Source organism: Rhodamnia argentea, chromosome 10 (genome assembly GCF_020921035.1).
Source record: "Rhodamnia argentea isolate NSW1041297 chromosome 10, ASM2092103v1, whole genome shotgun sequence".
Taxonomy (NCBI): Eukaryota; Viridiplantae; Streptophyta; class Magnoliopsida; order Myrtales; family Myrtaceae; genus Rhodamnia; species Rhodamnia argentea.
The window spans coordinates 23,934,214-23,957,450 of record NC_063159.1 but is presented as its reverse complement, the minus strand read 5'-3'; the positions used below and the strand labels follow the sequence as shown (position 1 = coordinate 23,957,450).

Here is a 23,237-nt window from a genome sequence, read left to right as displayed (position 1 = left end):
AGATCGATGCTAATTTAGCTCTGTTCAAGCTTCGGACATAGAAATTTGCTTGCTTTCGCCTCTCAAGATCTAGGTACACTTTTCGCCTAGCGACGGTGAGGCCCGTCTCGCCATGGCCGAGCGAGATCCGCCTCGCCGGATCTAGGCAAGGCTCAACCTCGTCCGGTGAAGGTGAGGCCGGCCAGGCGATAGTGGCGAGCTTCGTCGGCCCTCTCGCTTCGGCCAACCGTTGGGCCAAGTGGATAGAAAAAAGAAAAAGAAAATAATTAGAAAATAAAAAAAATTGAAAATATTTAAACATTATTAAAAATTAGCAATGTTAGCGTCGGTTGTGCCATGTTAGCGTCGGCTGTGCCATGTGAGCAATTTCGGTGCCATGTCAGCGATGTCCATGTCGGCAATTTCCGACTAAATGACGTTGCGGAAAAGTCAAAACGGAAAAAATGGTTGGGGGCACATTTGGAAATTTGTTGTGCATCCACGGGGACAAGGTGGTCAAATTTGGGGATATTAAAAAGCGCCCGCCATTATAAAAAGGAAACGGGGCATTAGAAGTAAGGAAAAAAAAAAGCGGGGGGGGATTAGAAATAGAGGAGGTTAAAAGAATCAACGGTGTTGGACAAACCTGCACTCTCATCTCCATCGTCCTCCTCGCTTCTCTCTTATCCAGCGTCCGATCCTCCCGACACCATCCGATCTCTCTCCCTCCCTCCCTCCCTCTCTCGCGCCAATTACAACTTCCACAGGTATTTTGCTTTTTTAATCAGAGTTCCCTTCAATTTCAATCGTAGCTATCAGTCCCAGTCCCAGCCCCAGTCCCAGTCCCGGTCCCCGGCTCTCGCAATCGCTTTCGACGAGCTAGGGTTTCGCCGTCGGGGACGATGGGGACTTCTCTCACGACGCTCGCCGTTTCCTTTCCAGCTGCTCGGTCCCGGGCGACGCGATGGCGGATGCTCCGGCGAGTCCCGGCGGCGGCAGCCACGAGAGCGGCGACCACAGCCCCCGCTCCGGCGTCCGCGAGCAGGACAGGTACCTCCCGATCGCCAACATCAGCCGCATCATGAAGAAGGCCCTCCCCGCCAACGGCAAGATCGCCAAGGACGCCAAGGAGACCGTGCAGGAGTGCGTCTCCGAGTTCATCAGCTTCGTCACCAGCGAGTCAGTTGCTTGGGGAAATTTTTTTTTTTTTTCTGTTTTTTTCCGGTGGAAATGCAATTTCGATTTGGCGATTTTTCATGCACGTGTGCCTGCGTTTTTCCTTTCATTGGATGGGCAGGGCGAGTGACAAGTGCCAGAGAGAGAAGAGGAAGACGATTAACGGCGATGACTTGCTCTGGGCCATGGCGACCTTAGGGTTTGAGGATTACCTGGACCCGCTTAAGATTTACCTTGCCCGATACAGGGAGGTTGGTGTTTCGTTTCTGTTTCGATGGCTTATGATTGCTTTTTCTCTCTGTAAAAAAAGAAAAGAAGAAGCACCATTACTGAGGAGGAAGGAGATTTAGGTTCGTGTCGTAATCATAAGGACGAGATTGGTTATGGATCTTGTAATTCATTTGGAAATAATTGCCTTCTTTTTATCAGGTGGTTATAAATTATTGTACTGATGTATTATTGCTTTAACTCCTCAATAACTGACTCTCTCTCTCTCTCCTCTCTCTCTCTCTCTTGTTTTGGCCCCTCGTCTTTTTTGTCTGCTGGATGGGGTTCTGCTCGATTTGCAGATGGAGGTAAATGTCAGACTATTCCCGACTCCTTGATTTGTTTTCTTCTTGAACTTCCATTATTCTTGACTTGACCTAGCATGCCGACCTAGTAGTCCTTTTGTGTAACTACTGTAGCATGTCTCTCATGCTTGAGTTGTTGAATTATTGGTTTGGGTAGGGGGATTCCAAGGGTTCAGCTAAAGGTGGGGAAGCATCTGCTAAAAGAGATGGTGCGGCGGTACAGTCAGTTCCTAATGCCCAGGTGAATTTTCCGCATTTTGTTAATCTGCATATGGTGTCTCTTTTAAGGTGATGCATGTTTTCATATCTTAATTTTCTTGAAGCAGTGGTTGCTTTGTGATTTGTGATTTTAATTATGTTGTCTTGTTCTTATTTGCATTGATGAATTTGGAAGATTGCTCATCAAGGTTCTTTCTCTCACGGCACCAACTATTCCCATTCTCAAGTAACTCTAATCTCATACCTCCTGGCTCTCTCGAATGTTGTATTTTGCCCTGCTTTTTTCTCAGATGATGTTAAATTGTTGTATATTTGGTCATATACATTAAATATCCTGTGTTGAGACGCCACACCATGAAGCTAATAATTGAGCTGATGCTTGCTTGGTAGGAGCTCTTTTTATTCAATAGAATTTGGTTTCCTGGGAGTAGGGAGTAATTTAGTCATCATAGCTCCAAGAGATGATCTATATATGCGGTGCTTTGCTCTGGGATAAGCAAGCTTGTTGCAAGTGCTGGCAAATTTTCAGCATGATACGTTGATTATATGTGGTTTGTGTCTCCTAATTCAATCAGTTTTTACCCCTCCTTTGCTGTACTTAGCAGCATATACTTACTGGGTTGCAATTTTTTGAATTTCAAGCATACATGGATTGACAATATTAAAGGGTTGCTTTAAAGAAGCATCGAAACAAGCATGAATTTATAATCTGCTGAAGCTGAACAATAATCAAAATGGCTTATTGTGTCCTAGTTAACCGATTCCTTATCACTCCCTATGATCTGATGGTTCCAAGAATCCCTTTGAGACATCTATTGTCTGTTGCCCTTTTTCCCTTTTTCTTCCTATCTAAGCATTGGGCCTTGTTTCATTCTGAGAAGGGCCTTAAGAATCTTCGTCAAAACCTTTCAAGTTTTGTGTTGCTGTAGAAGGAAAAGCTAAATCAACTGAGGAAAAGTTATGGAATAGATCATCTCACGTTCAGTTTCAATCACTTTACTGTTTTGCATAACCCTGTTAATCTTAGTTCCTTAATGCATGCTTTATTCCTCCAGTTCACATCAGCTTTATGAGGGGCATGATGGATTTGTCCTTGGAAAAGTTGCTAATGGACTTTATTTTGTAAAAGGACAGTGACAATCCCGAATAATCGTACGTGGTCGGTCATAGATAATATTCTGTTTGTATATTTGTATGTTTGCTTTGCCCCTTAAAAGCAGGATTACAGAGGCCATCTCTGGTTCTGTAAAGGAGAGGCAAAACCAAGAGAGAGAAAAAAGAGAGTCGGTTATTGAGAAGTTAAAGCACTAATAATCAGCATAAGATGGAAGTAGTATAAGATGTCGATGAAAGTAGTAAGAGGGCATACATATTTATGTTCCAAAGACAAGGACCCTGGGTGGATGGTTGAGAGAGTCGGATAGTAATGGAAAAATTTGAAATGAATGGGTGGTTCAGAGAATAGTAACAGAGAAAGCTGTGTAGTGGGAGAATAGCTAAGTGTCACAATAGTCTTAAATTAGGTTATAATAGAGGTTTTCCTAAAATGGAACTTCATAGACAAATTAGATGAACAAAGACCACCCAAATATTGTTGCTTTATTAGCATAGCAGTAAGGTTTCTTACAATAAAATCAATTATTATTGTGTATTATGATAACTTATATCCATAGAACAAGTAACTAAGACCAGTCTATTTTGATATAAATGACTCATATTCTATAAGAAAACTTCACGCGTTTATTCCTTCCTATTCTTAACAGCCCATAAACCTTGAATCTACTTTTTGAACAATTAATTAGATAGATCGATCTTTTTAAAGAATGTTTTTGAGGAGAAATGGATCCTACCTCCTCTTGGTTAATCAACCGACTTCATGGTGGACTTGATTTTACAAAAGATGATGAGAACGCAAACTCACGACCATTTATGCGTCGGAGAGACCATTTCTTATTTTATTCTTGGATCTCGCTTGCAAGTAGAGATCATTAATTTTTAATGTTCTAATTTTATCATTTAAACTACTTTACTATCATTTTTGCTCTATAAAGGATGTTTGCTAGATTTGAAACTTGTGACGTGATTATTTGGTATTTGAAAATATAATGCTAATCCGCATAATTGATGTCCACAAGGTGAAATGCGTCTGGAGTCTTATCAAGTTGTGTATTTTCATGACACACGCTTGGAACCACTTCATTTTTAGTGAAAATCCGTCGTGAGATTGGCTGTTGCTACCACCTCTTCTATTTGTGTCTCTTGAAAGATAACTGGTGATTGAGTTATAAACTATTCGTACATTGAAAGAGTACTTTCCACTTCCTCATTATGATTTTGTTCCTTGGGTGTTTTCCATAGGTTCACCATCCTGCGCTTCCGATGCATGGCGCAGAATAATCATGTGTTCCAGTCCTGTTGCATGAGATGAAGAAATCATCACTCATTCTGAGGGTTCAACTCATCTTGGCATCAAGATATTTGTACAATGTGCTGTGGACGATTTAGGGTGGTCTCTGTCAATTGTGTTCATTTGGAGTCGTTTTCCAATGGGCTGTATATTTTAGCATCTGCATCATATTTGCTTTCGGCCTGATATATGTCTGGTTTAGATTTACTTGATAATGTAGAAAGGTAACCCCTGCAAGTATTTATCTTATTGCCATTTAGATTGGGCACCCGATGAGGACGAGAATGAAGTTTCGTTTTAGCTCTGTTTTGTCGGAGCTGTCTTGTGTGTTCCTGAGTTAGAAACTTGTGACCAATTGGTATGCGCGTCCATGTTTAGATGACAATGTCGAGGTCTGAGTGTATAATCCCGAATCCAATTCAGATCATACAGTGCAATTGCATTATATTTGTATGTGATCGAGTCATCAATTCCAAAATGTCAGAGAAGCGTTCCTCTAGTAAATGAGTGTTGTCGCGATGATGATTTGAGTTTGGATTTTGTACTTTTCCCTTGAGAATGAGGTTGGAACGTCTAGCTCCCTATGAACGGCTAAGCGTTCTGCGAGCTTGCTGGAGTGACGTATTGTTTGGCCAATACATCTTTCGGTTTGGTAATGAGCTATTGTGCTATTTTTTCAATGCGATTTATCATGTTAGAAAGTCAATCCTAGTTGATCGAGAGACGTGTGGCTGAAAGATGGGCAACATTTTTTTAAATACTGACCGTAATGACTAGTTATTTGCTGATCAATCGATCTTTGTAGCTAATAGCTAGATTCTGTGATTATGGGCGACAATCTATGACTTTCTGTTGTAGTCATGTCATTAAATGTTTTGGCGAATGTACTCCATATAAACCGGGTAAAAATGTATTCAAATGTGTATAAACGTGTCCGGATGTATGTGAAGGAGTCATGTCGGCATGATCGGTACGGTTTGCATAAGAGTATGCTATAATTGTGGTACAGAAGTCAATCTCCACATTGCAAAATTGTTGTTTGTGTTCAAGTTCACTTATTTATAACATAAACAAGCTGAACCATATGCCGTGGACGGCAGGCACTGACATGTAAACGGTCGTGTCCAAAATGTGAGCCCTAACATGCTACCTTCTTTTTGGACACGGCGAAGGTTGAAATCACTGCTGAGAGCCCATAAGAGCCAATTTGTATTAGCGGGCACTCGTTCGGAAAAGAAAACTTTTGACCAACTCCATCCTGAAAGCTTACTTGCTAAAAAGGTAGGGGGTGAGGTCTTCCTAGCATCCGTTGGGAGGCTTACCCCGTGCCGTGACAATCGGAACAAGTCAGGGCAACGCTAATCTCCCTTTATGGTTATAAAAAACTTAGAAAAAGAAAGGGACTTGGCCTCATATGGCTTGGGTGTGCACAGCTTATTCTTCTTTTTTTTTTTTTTTTTCATGTAAGCATGACCATAGAGATGACCCCGTCTAGACCTTCTTTGCGGGCGTGCCTTGTGTGTTCAAAATAAGTCATAAACCCATTTCTTAACACATATATAATGATGTCTCACTATATGAATTAGTTATATTCAACAAATAAGTCATAAAAATATTACAATGTTTTTTTTTTTTGGTTTGAAACATGATATGCATGTTAAATGTGTCATAAATGGATCATGAATGAGTTTACAACTTAGTTAGACTCAACGCACCTCTATGGCTCTCTCTTCATTCTCTCTCATCCTCATTCAATCTCGTGCTCGCTCACTACGTACTCTCACTTTAATTTGGGTAGGAGATTTCCTAGATCGCGATACATATGAAAGTGTTTTAGAAATACGGGTCGGAAAAAAGTTTGGTGTGGATCCCTAAATTTGTATTGCATATAAATTGGGTCTATTTGGGTCAAACCATTTTCGACTCGACTTGACTCGGTCCACCTGTTTAACGGGTCTACTTGCCTATGCGAGCATGTGCTAGCTTCTCTCCCTTATTAAAAAAAGAAGAAGGAGGAGGCCTATCAACAAAAACGCAGTCCCCCGACGCTCCCCGTGTGCACAGGTGGTGTTGTTCGTGGGTCCACTTCCATGAAAGATGAGGGCGCATTGATCTCCTCCTTTTGCGTACGTTGGGCCACTGTTGTTATATCAGTTCTATCGCTTAAGCCTTTGGTATGATCGTGGTTATGCTGAGTGGTGCCGTGTTGAGCACATGCATTTAAGGTGTTGTGTGTGAGGCTAACAACATTTATATCCATATATTATCGGAACTTTTGAACATACCATTTTCCCCTGTAAATAATGATAATGATTTCATTATTAGTATTATTGTTATGTTGAAGTTATTAATACCAGGGTTAATACCACGAAAAATCTCAAGCTGGTATACATGTGATAAATTTACATTAAACTAATTTTTTTACCACAAAAAATTTCAAATTGATATACTTGTAACAAATTTACCCTCCGTTAGCTTTCGTAAGATTGGGTTAATACCACGGAAAGCCCCATATTGATACACTTATAACAAAAAAAAAAGGGGTAAAAATCCCAAACTCATTTACCAGTCAATTGCCACGTATCATCTAACTTAACAATTTGATGATAAGATTTAACGGAAAGCTAACGGATGGTAAATTTGTCATGCGAGTATCGGTTTGGGATATTTTGTGGTCAAAAAATTAGTTTGGACAAATTTATCATATGTGTATTAATTTGTGATTTTTCGTGGTTTTAACTCTTAATATTATTATTTGCATGTTTGTTTTTATTTTTATTTTTTCGATTGTAAAATTAATAGCTTACCATTATTAGTTGTTATTTGAAACTTCTAGAACAATTGCTGTGACTCTCCTTTTGGGGAAAAAACAATAATAACGATAGAGAGGATGGAAGCGGCATTGTTGGTGAGTCAGTTGAATGATGGAGAAGAATTGATTGGAGGTGGCGATGGAGAAGATTTCCGTGGGGTCGAGCAAAACAGTAAGGAGATAATTAAAAACGTATTTGGTGACAAGAACAAAAAAAAAAAGTAAGGTTTCTGTAACGTCTTTTTGACCTAACAAAATAAATTCGAAATAAGTGTACTAAAAATCTTAAAATATATCGAGAGATTGCAATTGAATGTTAGTACGTAAGAAAAAAGTATAATCAAAACTCGAAACTTGTCGAATTAGTGTAATTAAGTTTCTTTATTAATTATTTTCGGATTGAGGGACGGAAAATGATAACCTGACTAATTTACTCATTTTAAAATTGTTTGTTTTAGAAAACATTTTCCATTAATTGATTTTTTTTTAAGCGATACAAGCGATCATTTTTTAAAAAATATTTTTTAAATAAGTTATTTCTCGCGAAATAAACGGAACTATATTTTGAAAAAAACCTAATCTTTCGCGAAGTTTAAAAGTTCACAGTTCCAAACTCCTAGCATTAGACCGATGCACGACCTCAAGGGATAAGTACACCATGAGTGTCATAACTTGTGTATGACGTTTACTTGAGTGCCATAACTTTCAAAACGTGCATTTAAGTGCCATAACTTTCAAAACATACACTTAAGTGCCATAATTTTAAAAAATTGTCCACTTGAGTGTCATATCGGAGCAAAATCGTTCACTTGAGTGCTATAGTAACTTTTTCGACGTGCCACGTCGGCTTTCCGGCGTGCCACGTCATCTTTCCGGTGAGCCACGTCGGTTTTCTGGCTATCACGTCGGCTTTTTCGGTATCCACGTCAACATGGCACTTAAGTGAACGATTTTTGAAAGTTATGATACTTAAGTGAACGTTTTGAAAGTTATGACACTCAAGTGAACATCGTACAAAAATTATGACACTTTTAGTGTACTTTTTCCCGACCTCAATTAGATCAGGGTAGAACAACTCATCGGTAGCATGTTGCAGCTGCTGGAGAAGAAAATCATGGGTTTCGAACCGCCCACAGCTTACGAGTGAAGTGAAGGCCAAACTTAAACGACCGCAAAAAGATCACATTCTTGGATTTGTTTGCTTTCTACATTTTGTGTGCTGGAGGTTTGGTCATTGAAGGCCACAATAACAGTTTAGCTTCGACTCGAGTTCATTAGGAGTTATGCCACTTGATTCATACATTGGCGCCCTCATTCTTTCGGTCGCATTCTTCGATTTGGCAATTTATGCTTGCTTAGGCAAAATTTGGAATTCCAATTATCTCCACCAAGCTTTTTAGAGTCGCAATGACCTCGAATTTTTTTCCTTGGATTCTGAGTAGATTAGGGCTTGGACGAATAAGATCAATTTGGGGACTATTTCATTCAATTTGGGGCTATCGAGAGAGATGAGACTATTTTGAAGGGCCAAATATGAAGAAATCCTTATTTAGATTTTCTATCATATAAGGGGATATTTAGAAAAAAATTCACTTTTTGGCATGAGCAGCGTGCGACTGCGCACTCTTTTGATGGTAACAAGTAGGTTAGTCATTGTGAAATATGCTTCCTAGGGCCTAATGCTATGGACATTTTTTGGCACATTCACTCTACTTTAGAAATCAAAGCATGTTGGCATTTTGAGTTTTAACTTTGATCACAAAAACGTCAAAAACAACCTCAAATAAACATAGATTTACATGACGAGCAAATTTATGAACTTCAATTATGCATTTTTTTTAAGGTACGAACTGAAGTTATCGATGTATCTATCTCTCAATCTGTTTGTCTGTCTATCAATTATTTAATGCAATATGGATATAAAATCCTTTTAAGAATCATAACTACCTAAATTGTTCTCTTATGTTCATTGATGTCTTATCTTAAACAAATTAAATGTGAGGGGGTAAATTCGGTAATTGACAAAGTTGACATATCTTTATATTTTGGCAAGGATTTTGATTTTCCGATTCTATTCCCGAAACAAAAAAAAGGATAAGAAACATGTTTGATAATGTAAATGATTCTGATTCTGATTCTGATTATGATTATGATTTTGTTTCGGAAATGCTTTTGGAGCAAAAACAAAAATAAAATAAAAAAAAGATGATTCTAAAAAAAATCCCTTTTGAAAATCACAAAAAAAAAAAAAAAAATATCAGTTCTTTTAAAAAGATTACATGCACGTGGGCTTCTAGACTTTTGAACTTTAAAAAAATTAAAATTAGATTTGAAAATTTACTAACAACTAATTTTTTAAAATTTAAATTTAAAAATAAGCTTTAACATTTAACAAAAAAAAAACTTAAAAATTTTAAAGGGGGAATTAAAAAATTTAAATTGGGGGGGAGAATTTAAAAAATTTTTAAAAAATTTTAAAATTTTAAATTTTAAAAAAAATTGAAAAAATTGAAAAATTTTAAAAAAATTCTCGCCGTCTGGTTGTTTCCGAGAATAGAAATTTTGTGTAGCTACCAAATGTATTTCTATTTCGAGAACATAAATTTTATGTAATTACCAAACGTGTTTGAATTCTCTAAAAATCATCATGAGAACATAATCGAAAAATATAATTCTAATCAGAATTACTTTTTTGGATCCAAATCACTGCCAAACATACCTAAAAATGTTATGATTTCTTTCTTCGGTTGCATGTGGAAATCTTAATCCAAAATGCATCAATTTGAAAAAATAACTAACGTGACGATCGATCTTTATATGAAATTAAACTGAAAATGATCACTTCAACCTCAAACTTTTACGAGAAATTTTTTTGTAAAACTCAAGATAATATTTAAGATACCACATGACATAATTATAGATGAACAAAATCGTAACCAATGACCAGCAAATAATTGATGAATCCCTTACCTTTTGAATTTGAATTCAAAACAATTGTCAAGTATTCCATGAATCTTTCATCTTTTCTATTTACGAAAATCAAAATTAAATCAAGAAAAAGGATCAAAATCTCAATGTACTATTTTATTCTTTAAGAGTTTGATTTTTCTTACTATTTCTCTTCACACGCAAGACACGTGCTCCTTGTTCTTATACTAGTATCCAATACCCCTAAAACTTGTACATTCAAGAGGAAAACATGTAAAAAATATAGAAAGAAAGTCCAAAGATTTTCGGAATTTGATAAGATCCTATCTATTTATATGATATGTTATAGATACATATAGAGATACGGTGACAATTTAAAGAACGCAAACATATAATTTAATGCAGTTTAAACAAAATCTTAAATGGCGAACCACGACACAAAATCTTAGTGATAAATGATAAATTCGTTACAATAACATGTATTGTCATATCTTCAGTTCTTTAAAGCTTTTGCCACTTGTTATCACTACCGAACTTAAAATATAACAAAAGAGGATTTTAACCCTCACTTTTACAAAATTTAGGCTCCTGAAATCTCATTTCTATCAATTTGAACGAGGATAATATACTTCAAATAATCGAAAAATTTTATAATTTAAAAGATTAACAATTGAATTGTCCCCTAAAAATGTGTCTCTATTCTAAAATATAATTCAAAATAATTTTTCTGAATACATTTAATCTTCATTTGCGGATGCCTGGCTTTTGCACAAAATTACATGCAGTTCAGCGCACCGGGGGATGTATGCAGCTTATCATAATCGATCGACCCGTGAGGCCCAAGCTTCTTGCGCTAGATCGGACTGTAATACAAAGTCCCACGAAATACACAGATCGGACGTCAACAAATCGGTCTGGATCGCATCTAACGGTTAGAAAGAGCTAGCCAAATATATGTTTACGCTAGGCACGGATGGATAGGATAATTCCCTCTCGACGACGAAGCTTTTTAAAGGGAAAATTTCAAAAAAGGGCTCAAAGTCCCTGTATTTTCTCAAAAAAGGGCCTGTAGTGGACATTGATTCAAAGGAGGGCCCGAAGTGCCCAATTTTATTTCAATGAAGGGCCCAATTTTATTTCAATGAAGGGCCCAATTTTATTTCAATGAAGGGCCTAAGATCGCCGGCTATAGAGTATGTACTGTTTCAGGCGATTGAACAAGGGCATGGTTGTCTGAAAAAAATTGAATTAAAGGGAGACCCAAAACTCAAGCTAAAAACCAAAACCCCACGCTGTCTTCTTTGCTTCCCCAAACCACGTTCGTCAAGGACAAGGAGTGGCTTCGACCAAAAAAAAAAAAAAAAAAGGACAAGGAGTGGCCGTGAGCGACCGAGCGACGGCCTGCGTCCTACCTGACGCGGCGGCACCGGGGGCGTACGTCCAAGCTATGGCAGCGGCGGCGACCTTCAAAGGTGAGGGATTCTGAAAGAAATTAAAAAATTTCTCTTCTTAGGGTTCATGGAAAGCCTTCGCCCTCCTAGCATGTCGCACAGCGTCTCCACCTTCGAATCGGCCATGGTCGGCTTAGGGGTCGGAGCTTTCTTTCCCGCTGCAAAACCGCCGTCTAGTCGCACATCACCAAAGCCACCGGACCTCACCCGAGTCGCAGAGGTAAAACGGCAGACACAATCGAGACAATTTTTGAATTGGGGGCGAAAGCTTTGCGTGAACCCTAGGAGGAGGAATCTTTTAATTTCTTTCAAAATCCTCACCTTTGAAGGTCGCCGTTGCCACCCGGTCGCATGCCTTCAGCGTCGCCACCCCCTCGTCCCACGTTGCTGCCTCGTTGCACGCCCTCAGCTCCCTGGCCGTTGATGGGCATGGGTTGAAGAGAAGAAGAAAACGCCAGAAATATGCCCTTGTTCCGCCTGTGATTTTTAATTTTAGTGTTTTGGGTCTTTCTTTAATTTAAATTTTTTTGGACAACAATGCCCTTATTTCAGGCGCCGGAAACAGTACATACTCACCGGCCGGCGGCCTCAGGCCCTTCTTTGAAATAAAGTTGGGCACTTGAGGCCCTTCTTTGAATCAACGTCCACTATAGGCCCTTTTTTGAGAAAATGAAGGGACTTTGAGCCCTTTTCTGAAATTTTCCCCTTTTTAAATGCTTCTGCACAACAGATTAATATGAACTCTCTCTCTCTCTCTCTCTCTCTCTCTCTCTCCATATATTATAATATAAATAGAAATATATATATCTATATTCATGGAAATGTTTTAAGGTATCAGCAAACCGAAGCAAAGTCGGTGGCGGAGACGACGAACGACGAAGAAGAAGAAGAAGAAGAAGGAGAAGAAGGAGGAGGAGAATCAATCTCGGAAACACGAAATCCGATAGAGATTAGGTTTCCATTTTGGTTGTGTAAATTTAAGGTCTTCGTAATCTGTCGGAGACCCGTAATCAATCGACTATACTAGGTAACACTTGAAAACGGAGGCACTCCCTCGTGTTCGATCGAATTTTTCTTGACCCCTGGTTGAGAAAAATCTGAGCTGATCGCTGCGATCTCCTCGCCTCTGTCTCTCTCTGGGATCCGATTCTCTTCCGTTTTTAGCTTTTTTTGGTTTTTGGGTGTTGGTTGATATGTGAAGTAGAATCTGCCTGCATATCCGTGAATATCCTAAGTGATGATGATGATGATGATCATGATGATGATGATGATGATTACTCTGTCGATGGTCCCGAGAGGTACTGATGAATCTCGGTGGTTCTTTAATGTCGGAACGAGGCCCTGTTTGATTGTGTTTCTGCACCCTCTGCTCCTCTGTCCTTTTGTTACTTGTTTTTGTTTTGGGTTGGTGTAGTACTGTGAACTTAGAACGAGAGAGATTGTGTTCTCTTTCACTCGCTGAGAAATTCAGCACTAGTATAGTTCTTCCTCCCTCACATTATTTCCAAAGGTGATCTTTTTTGAGGTTCTAACTTGTGAGAATTAAGTTTTGATGGGCGATTTTGACACTGCGTGTCTGGTCTATGAAATTCGCCGGAGTGGAAAATTTTGGTTACTCTTATATTGGACAACGACGTTTTAGCGGCATTGATTGATTAGTACTTTTGTTTCTTTTTTTGGGATGGTTTACGTTGATCTCATTGCAAGTTTTAATGAAGCAGGAGCTCCACTGTCTCTGGATACTGGATTCATCAATGGGGAACCGTGGCCAAAAGCGAACTGAAGTAGTTGAGGATTTTCCTGCTGATAAGCGTGCTTGTAGTTCACTGGATTTTAGACCGAGTTCTTCAAGCTCACCAATGGAGAACCAGTTAGAGTCTACCAGCTCAAGATTGGAATCCCATGAAACGGACATGGATACTGCCTCCACTGCTTCGGCATCCAGTGAGGGTGAAGCAGAAAAAGGTTCGACTTGTGGGTCTTGTGATTCTGATGATGTAGACCCCCGGTATGGGGGTCTCCGTGAATACCATAGGAGTCGGTCATCTGGTGACCATTCCAAGTTCAAGAAGATTTTATCGAGCTTGACTGATGAAACTGAACCTTCGGGGCAATTAGCTGTGCTTACCGAGCTATGCGAAGTTCTGTCATTCTGTACAGAGGATTCACTTTCAGGCATGCTGGCTGATGCATTCTCTCCAATTCTTGTAAAATTTGCAATGCATGATAGCAATCCAGATATGATGCTATTGGCTGCAAGGGCTATAACTTATCTTTGCGATGTATTTCCTCGATCATCGGCATTCCTAGTTAGGCATGATGCAGTTCCTGCTATTTGCCATCGATTGATGGCAATTGAGGACTTGGATGTTGCTGAACAGGTAAATTGCATGTTTGCTTTATAATTGTCCTTGTGAAAAATATATGTTTGTGCTCCATTTTATTTGTTTGTGATCCAGGGGATCTTATGGGATGAAATTTGATCAGTGTAATTTTCATTATAGTGTTTGCAAGCCTTGGAGAAAATATCTCGAGATCAACCGCTTGCCTGTTTAGAGGGTGGTGCTATTGTGGCTGTGCTTAAATTTATTGATTTCTTTTCAACGAGCGTGCAGGTACTATTATTTCTGTGCTTATTGCTGCTAGTTGATTCTCCTATTGTTTTCATAACCTGCATCGGTTTTGTAGTCGATATCTTAGTCTTTGCACATATAATGGCATTTTTTGTTTTGTCCCTTCCAGCGAGTTGCTCTCTCTGTTGTCGGGAATATCTGTAGGAAACTTCCATCTGATTGCCCTTCACTTTTCATGGATGCTGTTCCTATTCTCTGCAACCTTCTTCAATATGAGGATCAACAGGTTTGTGAGAAGTTTTATGTACTTGAGTCACAATTCAGTTGACGGCTTTTCAAATTTTAATCACTTTCCTTTTATGAAATTATGATGCAGCTTGTTGAAAGCGTGGCATTCTGCTTGACTAAAATAACAGAGAGAGTTAGTCAGAACCCAGAGAAGTTGGATGAATTGTGCAAGCATGGGATGATCAACCAATCCCTACGTCTTATCAACTTAAATAGCGGGACCACTTTGTCCCTGTCAGTTTATAATGTATGTAGTTATTTTGGTTTTTTTGGTCAAAATGTAATTATCTCACATTTCTAAACAGCATATTGCACCCAAATTTGATTTTTCTTTCCAATTTGTTTTGCAGGGAATTATCGGGATGCTTGTTAAACTTTCTTCTGGTTCGTATCTTGGTTTCAGAACTCTGTATGAGCTTAAGATATGCGTCATTCTGAAGGATATATTGGCTACTTACGATGTTCCTCATGGAGTGTCATCTCCTCATCTGCCTGATGGACACTGTATTCAGGTTTTCTGACACTGTATTCAGCATTGTTGTTGCTATTTTTACAATTTCACAAGGATTTTACCTAAGGTTCCACCACCAGCTCCTTTGTTATCTGATTACCAGATTGAGTCTCAAATGACCCAATCTTGGTGAATTGTCTGATCAGATTCATAGGATAGGATTTACAGGGATTGTGTAATAATATGCACTGATCTGACCAGCCTCTTTCTGATTTTACCCGTTTTAAGTCACAAGCTGAGCAAAGAAATGTGCATAGAATTTATTTGACTCGGGTGAAATTAGGAACCTTGATGTTAGTGTTCCAGTGGTCCTGTGGATGTATTAGCAAAGATAAAATGAAAGGAGTTGTGCCTGAAGGGCTTTGAGTGAGGCTTGTGACATTTCTCTGTGAGATAATTTTGCTGTGAGCCTGACTTGCACTGCATCTATGCATGAAACATACTTTAATTGTGACACTTGACAACTTTACATGATGGAGTGTATTGCAGAATGGATAACGATTATGGTTACTTTTGGGTAGTACATCTAGAAGCCTCCTCTTAACTAAGCTATGCATCATGTAGGAAATCTTTGGATACAAATTTCTGATTTTACCGAGTGTTTCACCCTTGGTCACTTAGAAGGGTAATTTGGGTCAAGTTACCGTTTCACTTGGAGGGGAAATTTGGGTCCAACGAGTAGCTCTTTGCACTATGCTAGATAGAGAAATCATTTTTTAAATTGCAAAAGGCAACCTGCATTTTATGGATAGTCTGAGCATGTCTGTTTTATATCAGTTTTCACTTGCTGAAAACTTTGATGGAAAATTAACTTGACTAACTGTCATTTATTTTAGACCTTATGTTGAATTTCCTGTTAATTAAATGGATTGTTTGACAAAAAAACTTATTCAATATTAATTGTTACTATAAAATCGTTAAAAAAGGCTAGTGCTTATGCAAATCCTGATGGCAGGTTGAAATAACCTGCATTTATTTGCCGCTATTCAAGCAGTTTACTTGGGTTTCTCCTTAAAGGTTAAGAGGTGCCTCCATTAAGTATATAAAGTTTTATACATCCGCCGATGGTATTTTCCTGATATTTCTTCACTTCCAATAATCCATAGTGATGGCCATCTGAACATTGGATTTTTTAACACGACTTTTTTTTTTGTTCATTTAACACGACTTTTAAGTAGGATAAAGACGGTGCTAGTTGTGGATTGTTATCCTTATTATGTCAATCAATGCTCCCTCATGGGATTGTCCAGAGTGATTTATTGATGGAATGTAGCTGACTGTCCCTGCTCTTCATGGGTTTTCGAGAGATATAGATATAGAGTAGCTGACTGGGCCTGCTCTTTTTATCCTTCAGGTACAAGAAGTTCTGAAGTTGCTATATGAGCTCCTTCCCACACTGGCCAATAATCAGGATTGTCAGCATGTATCTGAAAAGGTAGCTTTTTTATGCAGTAACCCTGGTTTTCTACGGATGTTTGGAATGGACGTACTTCCATTACTGATTCAGGTTGGTCATCTCTATCAATAAAAAGGTACTGCTACTCCTTTTATCGGTGCTTTGAGGATGTTCACTCTTCTTGCAGGTGGTTAATTCTGGCGCAAACATACACGTTTGCTATGGTTGCTTAATAATCATCAACAACTTGTTATCTCTGAGCACATCGGATATTCTTGCTGAAGTGCTTACAGACTCTAATTTTCCAAGGTAATCTAGCTTTTTTCTCACTACTTAACATGTGTACAAAGCACAAGCACAGTGAAGAGTCAGGTAACCGATCTCTTGTTTATAATGCCATCAACACACCAAGCTCGCTTAAATATGAAATGTGCCTCTTTTAATTTGCTTATCATTGTCATGGTAATTCAGCTTTTTAGCGGGAGTGTTTACGCGCAAGGATTACCACGTATTGGATATAGCCCTTCAAATTGCTGAGTCAAGCTTGCAAAAGCTTGGTGATATGTGCTTGAAGTCTTTCATCAAGGAAGGTGTCTTTTTTGCTATTGATGCGCTAATAACACCAGAAAAATGCTCGCATAGATTGTTTCCGGTCTTTAGTGGCAATCAACTGTCAGTTGATTCCAGTCAAAAGCCAGCTAACAAGGGAGTGCTGAGATGCTTATGTTATGCCTTCGAAAATGGTCATTCTCCTTCGGCTTCGGAAACAGGAACTTGCAAGCTTGCTCTGGATACTGTTCATCAACGGGCAAAGGACATAAGAACTAGCTTTTTCTCTCCAGAGCTTTGTGATTCTGAAGAAGCTCTGACTGATATTCTTCAAATGCTTAAAATGTTTGCTGTTTCAATAAATGATCTGATGAATGAGTCCAATGATGAATCCTCTTTACAGCACGAGGAGAAGTTTCATTCTGTTGTGCATCAAATAGCAGTGAAGCTCAACGGTAGTGAACCCATTTCCACTTTTGAATTTATTGAGAGCGGTGTTGTTAAATCTTTAGTGAATTACCTATCCAGTGGCTTGTCAACATGTGATACGGTTGAACTGGATGGCAAAGTTGGTCATTTGTTTGTCATTGAGAAACGACTTAGAGTTTTTGGAAGGTTAGTACTTACTCCCTTGGATTCTCTTCATGGGGATGTGCCCATGGTGGTTTTGATAAGGAAACTGCAAAGTGCACTGTCCTCACTGGAAAACTTTCCTGTCATTATAAACAACTCAACCAAGCAAAGAAACTCCTTTGCTATGGTCCCCAATGGACGCTGCGTATCACATCCATGTCTAAGAGTTCACTTTGTGAGGGGAGAAGGGGAGGAATGCCTATGTGATTATTCTCAGGATGTTATAACAGTTGATCCTTTCACACCTTTGAATGCCATTGAAGGGTTTTTATATCCCAAGGTCAAGAAAAGTGAGACCGTGGAGAAAAATACACTTGTTGAAGAGGAAAACCTACCTCTGAAGTTGCCAATAAATGCAAATCTTACTTGTGGCGAAAGTTCTGAGAATATGGAATTTCATGGTATGTCCACTGCTTTACAAGACCTGCAACAAGGTGAAGCCAACTTATCAAAGTCTATACCTGATCAACCAGATGTAGGACGACAGTCAAATCCTGGTGAAACTTCTGATGAACAGGATTCTGCGGTAAATTTTTTTGTTTTCATTTCCAGTTATTATAGTCTTGTCATGTAACAATGTTGAAGTAACATTTCTTTTGACTTGGGATGATTGTGAATGTGTCCTGTTGTTGATATTATATTTGGTTTGGCTGCAGTCTTTTGAATGAACTACTGCTCATTCAGGATATTCTAAGCTGGCCATAGGCCCAGATTGTCATAGTTTGATGGTTTATATCCTTTTGTCTGCTGTGTTGCATGTCTAATTTACATTGACATGGCTCTATTTGTATCTTAGGTCTCACAATCCAAAACTGAGGCAGATATTAATAATAAGTCAACTCAAAGTCCATCCTCTGAAGATGACATTCCTTTGCCAAAATTGTTGTTTTACTTGGATGGGCAACAGATTGATAGAACGCTTTCCCTCTATCAAGCTGTTCTTCAACAACAAATAAAAGTGGGAAATGAGATGATTGCCAGTTCAAAGTTGTGGAGTCAGGTCTATACACTAACATATAGAAGGGCTGCTGAACCTAGACCAGTATATTCTCAAGAATGCCCATTCTCAGGTAGAAACTTGCCTCTGTTGGATAAAACAGGGGTCTTTATGCAAGGTATACAGTTTTCCTCTGACTTATTTGCTGGTAAACTCGTTTCGGACTTGGAGAAGCCCAGTCCTGTCTACGACATCATAGTCTTGTTAAAAAGTATGGAAGCAATGAACAGACAAGCATTTCAACTGATGTCTTTTGAAAGAATGGCTGCTTTTGCGGAAGGAAGAATGGACGACTTAGATGATCTTAAGGTAATGGCTCCCTTGGTCCTGCAGAATGAGTTTGTAAGCAGCAAGTTGACGGAGAAATTAGAACAACAAATGCGGGATTCCTTAGCTGTTTCAACTGGTGGTCTGCCTTCATGGTGTAACCAACTAATGGATTCATGCCCCTTTTTATTCAGTTTTGAGGCACGACACAAGTACTTTCACTTGTCTGCTTTTGGTCAGCTCCAAATTCAACCTGATCCCCCATCTCATAGTAGTACAAGTGCTTTGAGTGATAGAAGGCGAAGTGCGAGTGGCTTGGTGCGAAAGAAGTTTTTAGTACATAGAGATCATATTATGGACTCTGCTGTCCAGATGATGGATTTGTATGCGCGTCAGAGAGTTGCCCTTGAAGTTGAATTCGATGATGAAGTCGGTACTGGTCTTGGTCCCACATTGGAGTTTTACACCTTAATCAGTCATGAGTTTCAGAAGCCCGGCCTTGGTATGTGGAGAGAGGATCATGGTTCTTCGTCCAGCAAGGTTATGGAAACGCATGGGTCAGAAATGATTCTCTCTCCTTTTGGGCATTTTCCCGGCCCCTGGGCTCCTGCTTTATGTATATCTGAAAATCTAGAGTTTGCGGAAGTTATTAACAGGTTCATACTGCTTGGGAAGCTTGTGGCAAAAGCTCTTCAAGATGGGAGGGTCTTGGATCTTCATTTGTCTAAAGCGTTTTATAAACTAATTATTGGACAGGTAGGACACAGTTACACTTACATGGGACTTACCGTCAATTCTCTCATCTGATGATTATCTCCTGGCGATTATCTATTGACACTACATTGTGTTGTGCTTTGTTTTCTTGAAGGGCCTTACTTTGTATGACATCCCCTCATTTGATCCTGAGCTTGGTAGGACTCTGCTAGAGTTCCAGGCTCTAGTTGACAGGAAGAAGTTTCTGGAATCTGTTCATAGAGAAAGCTCAACCCTAAAAAATGACTTCTGCTTTAGGAATATCACTGTGGAGGATCTTTGCCTGGATTTCACTGTTCCTGGTTATCCTAATTATGTGCTTTCATCTGGACCTGACCATAAGATGGTACAGCCCTTATTGTGAGCACATGCTATTTCTTTTGATTCTACATTGAAGGTACCAAATTGAGCCTTATTTCATGTTATTCCAGGTAAATATGACCAATCTGGAGGATTACGTCTCCTTTGTTGTGGATGCTACCACAAATTCGGGAATTTCAAGACAAGTAGAGGCCTTCAAATCTGGATTTAATCAGGTAGTCAAAAATTGTGCCTTTGGTGAAAAGATTAGTTAACTATTGGCTCTTTTGGTGGATTTAGTTGATACTGATAGCAATATTAGGAGAATTTTTGGAGAGAGCGGCACTTGAATTTTTGGAGAGAATTTACTGACGAGTATTGTGTTAAACTTATTATAGATGTTCTTTCTTATTCAACCTTTTCACTTCTTCTGTGATGTTAATAGTTATAGAAGTGGCATGGAGCAAACTTAATTGTTTTACATGCTTCTTGAAGCAATGTAATTTAGGATAGGTTGCAGCTTACAATTTCAAAAGGCTTCCAGATTATAGAGCATAGAGTTTGCGTACCTTACTGAGATGCATTTTTCTTTGGATATAATTGGCGGAGTTTGTTGTGGTCTGTTCATGTGCTCCTGTTATGTTTCAAACGTATTCGGGGAGTACCTGTTATGTTGTAAACAGGTTTAAACATTATCAATTTTGCCTGTCTTACCAGGAAAAAGTATTGAGTCTGTTCCTTTTCAGGTTTTCCCCATTAAGAATCTTCAGATTTTCAGCGAGGACGAATTAGAGCGCTTGTTATGTGGAGAAAATAATTCTTGGGAGGTATGTCTCTCAGCTTTAGATGATTATTTCTTCGCCAGGCAGGGCTTTTGCTTACTGAAGGCACATCATTTTCCCTTATTAACAGTTCGGTGAGCTCTTGGAGCACATCAAGTTCGATCATGGTTATACTGCAAGCAGTACTCCTGTCATCTATGTAAGTGGTCAATCCATCACTTGCTAATGCAAATTTATATAATTCTAAGGAAGTAACTTAATTGTGTGAATCTTCAGCTTTTGGAAACCATCCAAGAATTTGATAAGGAGCAGCAGCGGTCATTTTTGCAATTTGTGACGGGAGCACCTCGTCTTCCTTCTGGGGGTTTAGCATCACTCAACCCGAAACTTACAATCGTGCGGAAGGTCTCAGAGAAACCATCGCATACTTCCTTGACTCCTCATTTTCTTTCGATACGTCTCCTAATTTTTCTTGTATCTTTTGCATTGGCCTTTGCAGCATTGTAGCAAATCTGCAGATGCCGAGCTACCCAGCGTGATGACTTGTGCCAACTATTTGAAGCTACCGCCTTACTCTTCTAAAGTGACATTCTAAGTTTTCATTTCCGGTTCTTTGTAATAGTTTGAACATCGCTAAAGTTCGGTTACATCAATATTTTGCAGGAGAAGATGAAGGAGAAGATCTTATATGCCATAAGAGAAGGCCAGGGGTCATTCCATCTTTCATAGTCTGCATAGCACACAAGACGAGTATGAAGGAATGTGTAAATTTGTGATTATTTAGGTTATGGCTGACGTGCTGTAGATAAAGGAATGGGGGTGGTGAAGAAGCGTGCACTTACCTCTGGTCTCCGACAAACAGAACCATTGCTTGGCCGAACTACGATGCTGACCGGTAAATTAGAGGTAGCGGTTTTACTTAAGTGATGGAGCTGTACAGAAGATGGTGGTTCTTTTAGTTATTAGTACATTTTGTACATATTTATGTACAGCAACTGATTTCACGAGATAGTGCCATTTTTCGCTGGTAATATGAAATTGCCCATGAAAATTTGGGAAGACAGAAAGTTCATTGGATTGCATTGCGGTGCTTGGGTGTTGGATTTTGCTTATCATTTAGGTGGAGTATGATTAGAATGTATTGATGTCACTATATAGTAATTTTAATCAATGAATACTGGATGATAGAGCAAGCAGTAGAGTTTACACTGGCACAAATGGCCTAATTTGTAAAGGAAGATATGTGATCGCAAGTAGAGTCTACACTGGCCGCTGACGCCATTGATAGTTTTTGCTTGGAGATGTCTGCTCACCGATATTTGGCAATCAGAAACACATCCCGGTGTAGCTCATCTTGTCATTTAGCCATAGCATGGCTGTCGGTTTCAGCCAGTACACGGGGCAGAGAACATAATTCGCGTATGGACTTGAACCAGAGTTGCTGTTAGATTGGCCTGGGTCGGGTCGAAAATGATGTTATCCATATTGAGTTATTTAATCCGTTTTAACTCATTTTCATGCAAATCAAATTTAATGATTCATATACCTCATTTATATTGCTAAAATACTTTCATATTTAATACAATTTAAAAACTCCCTTTTTTTTTTTAAATAAATTCTCATTTGTTTCTCTAGGAAATCGATTTTCCTTGTTCCGCCAGCCGGTGATCAACCGATGATCAATGGTGACGGATGATCGGTCAGCAACCAGATCTTGGCAAGCTCGACGGTCGCCTGTGATTGTCGACTGATTGCAAGAGCCCACCTTTCAGGGAGGTTTCCTCGTAGGAAAGATTCATTCGCAACACCCACTCGCATTAGTTCATCCAAAGTTCCTTAGCCTTGTGCAGAATTTTTTGATAACCAATATTCCTATTAAGGTTCAGAAGTCAATTGAGCATCTCAGCAGAGGGATTGAATCAGAGTTCACGCCGCCCGCCTAGAACAAATAGGAGGCGTGGGCCACAGGTAGCATATAAGGAAAAAGGGAAAAAAAAAAAGAAAAAGAAAGAAGAGAATGAGATAAAATACGCGACCCTCGTCGAATTTCGTAGAAAAAATATAAAAAAAAATTAATAAACTTATTTATGACTCCTGGTAATACAATCCATTTAAAACTTGATAAGTAATCTAATTATGACTCACTTAAGCTTATTTTTTAATCTAAATACAACTCATTTATGATCCATACTATTAAACATGGCTCAATATATGAGTTTTATACTCATTTTGTTCGGTTTCATATAGCTACTTAGACCTGTCAAAATGGGGCCAACACCCAATTAATAACGCACAAGTATTTAAACGGGTCATAAATAGGTCACAGCAAACTTAGCAAGCTAGCATAATGAATCTACAAAATAAAGAGACTAAAATAAGTGGGTTACAAATGGGTCTATTATTATGAACCCATTTACAACCACTTAAGGCAACCCATTTAAAGGTCTCTACCTTTACTTTTACTTTTCTTTTTACTTTTTTTTTTTTACGAAGCGGGCAGGGTCATGCCGCCAGCCACCGCCGCTCGGCTATCGGTCGCCCGCCGTCCGCCGATTTAATGTGTGGTCGTATTGGTCTATGATCTACATCTCTGAATCTTGAAACCGAGCATCACTGTCCTTGTTCTTCCCATCGCTCTCCTCCT

General features: G+C 39.1%; 2 protein-coding genes across 4 annotated transcripts; both read left to right on the top strand.

The window, feature by feature from the left end:
• The first annotated feature begins 578 nt into the window (after positions 1-578).
• On the top strand, positions 579-4,658 carry LOC115735112 (nuclear transcription factor Y subunit B-1-like). 2 transcript variants are annotated; one of them, XM_030666202.2, is made up of 7 exons: positions 579-746; positions 922-1,158; positions 1,277-1,406; positions 1,725-1,730; positions 1,885-1,968; positions 2,122-2,172; positions 4,305-4,658. In XM_030666202.2, exons 2-7 carry the CDS (start codon positions 944-946, stop codon positions 4,341-4,343), a joined length of 525 nt encoding a protein of 174 aa, XP_030522062.1. In that variant the 5' UTR covers positions 579-746; positions 922-943; the 3' UTR covers positions 4,344-4,658. The 2 variants fall into 2 exon arrangements, with proteins under 2 accessions (XP_030522062.1, XP_030522063.1); XM_030666203.2 differs by lacking the exon at positions 2,122-2,172.
• A 7,713-nt stretch (positions 4,659-12,371) lies between these two features.
• On the top strand, positions 12,372-21,678 carry LOC115735063 (E3 ubiquitin-protein ligase UPL4). 2 transcript variants are annotated; one of them, XM_030666110.2, is made up of 17 exons: positions 12,372-12,571; positions 13,266-13,925; positions 14,049-14,159; positions 14,287-14,403; positions 14,494-14,652; positions 14,756-14,917; positions 16,271-16,423; positions 16,500-16,621; positions 16,784-18,020; positions 18,291-19,514; positions 19,627-19,857; positions 19,943-20,047; positions 20,558-20,638; positions 20,724-20,792; positions 20,870-20,998; positions 21,093-21,176; positions 21,257-21,678. In XM_030666110.2, exons 2-17 carry the CDS (start codon positions 13,299-13,301, stop codon positions 21,320-21,322), a joined length of 4,677 nt encoding a protein of 1,558 aa, XP_030521970.1. In that variant the 5' UTR covers positions 12,372-12,571; positions 13,266-13,298; the 3' UTR covers positions 21,323-21,678. The 2 variants fall into 2 exon arrangements, with proteins under 2 accessions (XP_030521970.1, XP_048142024.1); XM_048286067.1 differs by lacking the exon at positions 12,372-12,571 and adding an exon at positions 12,580-12,842.
• The last annotated feature ends 1,559 nt before the right edge of the window (positions 21,679-23,237 follow it).

Coding starts and splice junctions, on each gene's coding strand:
- LOC115735112 (XM_030666202.2), top strand. CDS start 944: ATGGCGGATGCTCCGGCGAGTCCCGGCGGCGGCAGCCACGAGAGCGGC. Junction 1,159..1,276: donor ATCAGCTTCGTCACCAGCGA/GTCAGTTGCTTG, acceptor TTGGATGGGCAG/GGCGAGTGACAAGTGCCAGA. Junction 1,969..2,121: donor AGTCAGTTCCTAATGCCCAG/GTGAATTTTCCG, acceptor TGAATTTGGAAG/ATTGCTCATCAAGGTTCTTT.
- LOC115735063 (XM_030666110.2), top strand. CDS start 13,299: ATGGGGAACCGTGGCCAAAAGCGAACTGAAGTAGTTGAGGATTTTCCT. Junction 14,653..14,755: donor TGTCCCTGTCAGTTTATAAT/GTATGTAGTTAT, acceptor TTTGTTTTGCAG/GGAATTATCGGGATGCTTGT. Junction 20,999..21,092: donor AACTTACAATCGTGCGGAAG/GTCTCAGAGAAA, acceptor TGGCCTTTGCAG/CATTGTAGCAAATCTGCAGA.